At 46.3% G+C, this 6,531-nt stretch overlaps 1 protein-coding gene across 1 annotated transcript in view; it reads left to right on the top strand.

Annotated features, from left to right (window-relative positions):
• Nucleotides 1-6,209, top strand: part of nxn (nucleoredoxin) — a 45,950-nt gene extending 39,741 nt beyond the window's left edge. Inside the window, exons 6-8 of the mRNA XM_030776888.1 lie at nt 256-435; nt 925-1,049; nt 5,998-6,209. Coding sequence (XP_030632748.1) covers nt 256-435; nt 925-1,049; nt 5,998-6,180 — 488 coding nt within the window. The 3' untranslated portion in view covers nt 6,181-6,209. The remainder of the gene's footprint in view (nt 1-255; nt 436-924; nt 1,050-5,997) is intronic.
• Nucleotides 6,210-6,531: the final 322 nt, after the last annotated feature.

Raw genomic sequence — 6,531 nt, 5'->3', positions numbered from 1 at the left:
ATGGAGACTCTAACCATTAGGGTTTTGTTACAGAAGAGAACTTGGCACTTTGTCAAGTCGTGTTCTGAGACCTGATAAAGGAACGATGGAAACCGGGGAGTTTTCAGACTCGTGGACGTTAATGTCAGTTAACATCATAATTAGCCTGAGGAGAGAGAATAGATAAGAATGACATGGCGCTTACTGAGAAATATGTTCTTTTTAACCTGTAGGTTTCCACTAACAACTGAAATCTTTGCCTCTGACCTTTTCCAGGTATCCCCACACTGATCCTGCTGGACACAGAGGGTCACATGATCACGAGGCAAGGCCGGGTGGAGGTGCTGAATGACCCAGAGTGTCGGCTCTTCCCCTGGCACCCGCGACCCGTCCTGGAGCTCAGCGAGTCCAACGCTGTGCAGCTGCATGAGGGCCCCTGTCTGGTGCTGTTTGTGGGTGAGCACAGCATGGGTTTGGAGTGTTTTTGGCGGCCCTGTGTGTGTGTGTGTGTGTGTGTGTGTGTGTGTGTGTGTGTGTGTGGACTGTATGATGTTTGGCCATGCGTGTGTGTGTGTGTGTGTAGACTGTATGATGTTCTGCTGGGTCACAGGGTTGGATCATTCTGCTCACATGTTTTCAGAGAGAGTGAGAGAGGCCACTGTAAGAAGAGAAAGTTCAGTTTTAGACCAGGTTACATTCAAAAACCATCTGTTCATATGTTTTAGACCCTCTCCTTCCCTTGACTCCTGCATCCTCTCTTGCCCCCCGCCACCCCCCCCCCCCCAGCTCCTCTGCTCCGTGTCCTGTTTTCGAGTTCCTCCCTTGCTAGTTTTACACTCTTCCACTCCCCTCTTGTGTTTTACTTCATACAGTTGTTTTTGTGTGTGTGTGTCTGTGTGTGTGTGCGTGCGTGCGTGTGCGTGTGTGTGTGTTTCTGTACACCAGACGCAGAGGAAGAGGGAGAGTTGGAACCGGCGAAGGAGCTAATCCAGCCAATCGCTGAAAAGATCATGGCCAAGTTCAAGGCCAAGGAGGAGGAGTCACCATTGCTGTTCTTCGTGGCTGGAGAGGTGTGTGTGTATCTGTGTGTGTGTGTGAGAGACATGACTGGATTGGCCTAATGAAAAGGACCAAGTTTCATGTCTCTTCCTCCTTCCTCAGGTTTCCCCTGTTTTTTAATATGCTGTTTCGATAAGCCATCTCCTTGTATTAATACATGTAACATAATCTTCTGGAGGGTGTGCTTATACTCACTGAGATTGAAAAGGAGTAAATAGGAGGTCCCTGCATTGGAGGGCACACACACATGTTCTACAGCTGTTTACTCTACTGGGAGTTTTCCCCTCTCTCTTCTCGTGTCTCTCCCTCCATCTCCCACCGTCACTAGAGCCGGCAGGACAGTACCAGAACAGCTGTTCTCCTCACACTCCCCAATCGCCACTTCATCTTCTGTATCTGCCCTCCTAGTGGAAGGAATAACAGAGCGTTTTCTTAACTCGTGCTATCTCTTGTTTTTTTTTTCTTGTGACCTTTCCCAAGCTTGTGAAGTCAGCAGTAGCAGTCATAATTACCAGAGTAGCTGCTCCTGTCTGACTCTCTGTTCTCCCCTTCCTCTCTCACACACTCTCCCTCTCACTCTCTCCCTCTCTCTCTCTCTCTCTCTCTCTCTCTCTTACACACACACACACACACACACTCTCTCTCTCTCTCTCTTTCACTCACACAAACACACACTCTCTCCCTCTCTCTCTCTCTCACACACTCACTTTCCCTGTCTCTCTCTCTCTCTCTCTCTTACACACACACACACACTCTCCCTCTCTCTCTCTCTCTCTCTCTCTCTCTCTCTTACACACACACACACACACACTCTCCCTCTCTCTCTCTCCCTCTTTCACTCACACAAACACACACTCTCTCCCTCTCTCTCTCTCTCTCTCTCTCTCTCTCCCCCTCACTCTCACTCCCTCTCACTCCCTCTCTCTCTCTCTCTCTCTCACACACACACTTTCCCTGTCTCTCTCTCACTCTCACTCACACAAACACACACTCTCTCCCTCTCTCCCTTTCTCTCTCTCTCACATACACACTCACACACACACACACACGTACTCTCTGTCTCTCTGCCTGTCTGTCTCTGTCTATCTGAGTATAACCGGATGCCCTGTCACTGGATTGTGTTGTGGGTTTCACTATCAGACAGGCCTTGTACATGTGTTCCAAGTCTGGATCTCTATAGCCTCCCCACCCCTGAAACACCAGCCCCAGACACTCAAAGAATCAGAGTACACAAGCATAAAGCACCACAGCGCCAAGTCCTAAACCAAATTCTCTGTCTTTTTTATTTTGTCAGCTGGTTTTTATTCTTGTGGCTTAATTGAACTTGTGGTTTTTGCCTTTTTGAAACTTTTTACATGACTTTTAAAAAATCTGCAACTCTTAAAAATTTTAGACTTTCTGTTTTACACGTGATGGTTTGAAGAAACATTGCATTGGTCAGGGCTGTGTTCAGTCTTGGACTCTGAGAACAGGGTGGAAATTCTGGTTCTTCCAGGGAACAGCCAATAGCTCACAGAGAGAGAGAGTGAATGTGCATGCACTCATGGGGCAGACCTGCTCGATAGCGTCAGTATCAGTGACACACTAACACACACACACAATGGTCTCAGTGGATCAGATTCACTGCCCCTTCAGTCAGGTTTCACCCTTAGGTTCCCATTCTGAAAGTACTGTCTCTCTTTGCACTGATACATCCTAGATCGACAGTGTTAGATGGCCGGAAGCGAAATTGAAAGAGGGGTGTGTAATCCTCCGTCACTTAGACTCCAGCGGTTTCTGTGTGAGGATTATCTCATGCCAAATAAAAGCTCCGAATTCCGAAGAAAATGAGGATGAAATAAAAAAACAACAAAAAAAAAACAGCTGTTTTCACTAGAAAGAGATTTGAATTTATTCAGAAGTGGTAAAGATGGTATTGAATTTTGTTGCAATAGGAATTTTTCACCACCCCCCCCCCCCCCTTTCGAGTTATGTTCAGTCATGGCTCTTTCAGTAAAAGTGCGTTGAAAAAAATCTCTAATCGAATTCTCGCAATCCGAGACCCGTCATAATGAGTGTCTCACTGCTCTCTCATTCCTGTTTCCCTAATCGTAACCTTTAGATTCTCCAGGCTATGACTGCACTCTGGACAAATAAGAACATATGTACTGAAGATACTTTCATTTTGACCAAATTGTCAGTTTGATTTGAATATTTGACAGTATTTCAACAGGGCTTACCTCTCTAATCCTTAAAAATTCAACAAATGCCTCTTTGTAATTTACTGTGATTTTCCCTGTAAGATGTGTTTGTACCTTTGTTGCCTGATTCTTGGTATGCTATAAGCATGCCTCGTCATTTAGGAAGTGATTTCACTGCTAAAGATCCAATTGGTTCCTGAATTTCACAAGGGGTAGAATCCGTAGCTTCTCCAAACCGACCAATCAACTCGAGCCTAGCCTGATGAGCCAGCCAATAGGATCTTTCTTATCTTTGCCGACCTTATCAGGTGGCCTGCATCTGTGGAATGCAACAGTAACACAATAGGCAAAATAAACCTGACATTGTGCAGCCGTCACGATATGGTAAACATGCCGGTTCTTATCACACCGGTGACTGGAGGCAGTGGCAGGCTGGCCTTTTGTCTTTTTTGTGCAGGTCTGTGCTAGAGGCGGTCGGGGGGGGCGTGTGTGTGTGTGTGTGTGTGTATGCTCCTCTGCTGAAATGGCTGCTCCTTGGAAAAAAAAAAACAAAGCAGTTTGCACAAGGTTAGCTGCAACACAAAAGAAGATGCATGACTTGGAAGCGAGAAAAGGCAGACGGCCGGAGAGATGTAATCTGCCGATATCTTCAAGCCTCTAAGGGCGGCGGTGACAGATTCTATTTGTCTCTCTTTGGTCCGTCTCTAAAAGTGCACAACCTCTAACCCCCCCCCTTTCCCCCGCCCCCAAAGTCTAATCTGGCAGGGAGAGCAGTCACAAATACAAAGTGATGTGGCAGATTTTAATACCTCTTTCTTTTAACATCTGTATAGTGTTGGTTTTTTTTTTTTCTTAACTTGTATTGGAGCAATGCTGCATCTCTCTGGCTCTAATTGGACGATACCGTGCATTTCCTCCGTCGGGGGGGGGGGAAAGGAAACGATTAGGAGCGATATCGAGCCTCGCTCCACTGTCCGCTCATTTTCTCTCTGTACGAGATTGCAGGAAGTACAAAGTCAGCGACTGTGCTGTGTTCCATTACTGTATCACTGCCAGATTTTTCCTGTTTGAGATGGACTGGTTTCGGAATATTCACTCTTTTTTTTTTTTTTTTAAACTACACGAGAGAATTTAAACAAAAGAGGGCATTTGCCTTTGTTGTGTAGTGATAGAAAGTATGAAAAGTTTTTCGATCTGTGAGCATTGAACTTTCTTGGCTTAGGCACCGCACTACCATTCCATCTGCAAGCAGTTTTGTAGCAAGTTGAGGTCACAAACTCTCTGTTGGCATTCTTGTCCTTTTTAGGTAGTAAAAACAGCAAAGCACTTCTTTAAGGCCCTGAGATCTGATTGTGCGGTTTAATCCATTTACTGCTCTGCAGACTAGCTCATAGTTTAATTGGAATCAACACTGAGATGGAATGAACAAACTGAGATTTCACTGGGAAAACCTCAAGCCTTTGTTTCACTGCCACCTTGTGGCCGTAAGAGGTATCTGTGTATTTTTAAATAATCCTTTCCATATGAAGCTCTCCACAATCCCTTCCAAGTCTCCCTTACTCTGAGGGATTACATAGGCGGGAAATAGGATCATCTTGTCATTTGGAAGTGAGAGATGGCTTGTCAGTTTTTGCTGGCAAGACCCAATTCTGACAGCGAAAGGAAGTGCAACTTTTCATAAATCAAGAAATGCATGTTTTTAAGAGAGTCACGCCTCGACTTTGGGGGTTGTACATGGAGCAGCTTGTGAGAAATATCTGCCTCTGACAGTGTAACAAAATTGAAATACCACCATAAACATTCTCACCAGACCATTACTGTTTTATTCGCTGATTCTTACGGCATAATTAATTGCTGCCTCCCAGTGGGAGTCCAGCCATGTGTTTCGGAGGTTTCACATTCAATTGTTTCTTGGGATTACAGGGCCGTAACTCTGAGTTGTTAAAGGATCATAGGTCAAGCTTGGTGGGGTGGGGGGGTGGGGGGCCGTTAAAGACATAAAATACAGGAAATGTGAAATGACTTTACCCTCCAGCTTTGCTAGACCCCCTGTTTATAAATTCTCCACCACCGTAATAAGGGTGTAGACTACACTGGCTCTACTCCCCTCCAACACAGACACACACGTTCACTGCTCAAACACACCGTGATTTGACTCTGAGCGTTTCTGGTCTTGTATCCCCCCCCCCCCCAGTTACATTAAGGGTAGGGATGTTTTTCTACCCCCTCTGGAGTCCCTCCTGACTCACCAGAGGCCCCACCTCAGCAGGGTGCCTGAGGGGAAGTACAGCTCATCGGGCAGGCAAGTCTGCTGGGTGAGGAGAAGAAGAAAGATTTCTCCATCCTTAACAACCACACTATCTCTAATGAGAGGCTGCTCGCTCTCTCTCTCCCTCTCTCTCTCTCGCGGTTAGGTATGCACAGATGTTTGCGGATCTTTTCGTACGGCGTAGTTGGCCTTTGATCGCGGCACGTCGTAGCAACAGTCCTCCTTTGACAAATTGCGTTTGCGTAATTGTGAATTTCAAAATGAGGAAAAAACATCTAGTCTGTCATCAGAGACTTAAGTCCATTTTGTTTGCATTCTGTTATTTAATACTCACCATCAACTCTAAACTCAGTTCATCTGAACAGGTTCGTTTTTAGCGTTCTTTATGAAGCTGTAGCTCATGGTGATGATTTTTCGGGGGCCATGCAGTATAAACTGGTCACATGCTTGGTTCAGTTTGTTTTTCTTCGCTCCTCAGCCGATGACCGTTGTCTGTCTGTTTGTTCCCAGGACGACATGAGCGACTCCCTGCGTGATTACACTAACCTTCCCGAGGCAGCGCCACTGCTCACCATTTTAGACATGTCCGCCCGGGCCAAATACGTGCGTGACGTGGAAGAGATCACGCCAGCCGTGGTGGAGCAGTTCGTGGGCGACTTTTTGGCCGAGAAACTCAAACCAGAACCTATTTAGAACGAAGAGGAGCCCCTGAACAATGAAAAAAATCCTTTTGGATCTCCATCAGACCCCTGGTCACCTAACACCCTCACCCCGCTTTGTCCTCTTTTTCTCCCCCCCCCCCCCGGTCTCCGCTCCTCCTCCTCCTGTCAGACTGTTAAAGAGAAGACTCACTTTTTACTGACATTTCAGCTTTTTTTTTTCTTTTTTTTTTAAATACCCCCCAACCCTCTGCCTTCTCCTCCCCCCCCCATTCACGGAGCCCTCTGCTCCCCTGTGGTGCCTTGCATTGACTTCAACTCCTTACGGTTAAATGAAATGCAGAGTTAAAGTTGCTTTTTGGCATCTTTTTTTTTGTTACCCTCC

This window comes from Chanos chanos, chromosome 6, assembly GCF_902362185.1.
Source record: "Chanos chanos chromosome 6, fChaCha1.1, whole genome shotgun sequence".
Classification (NCBI taxonomy): domain Eukaryota; kingdom Metazoa; phylum Chordata; class Actinopteri; order Gonorynchiformes; family Chanidae; genus Chanos; species Chanos chanos.
This window is presented reverse-complemented; position numbering and strand designations above follow the sequence as displayed.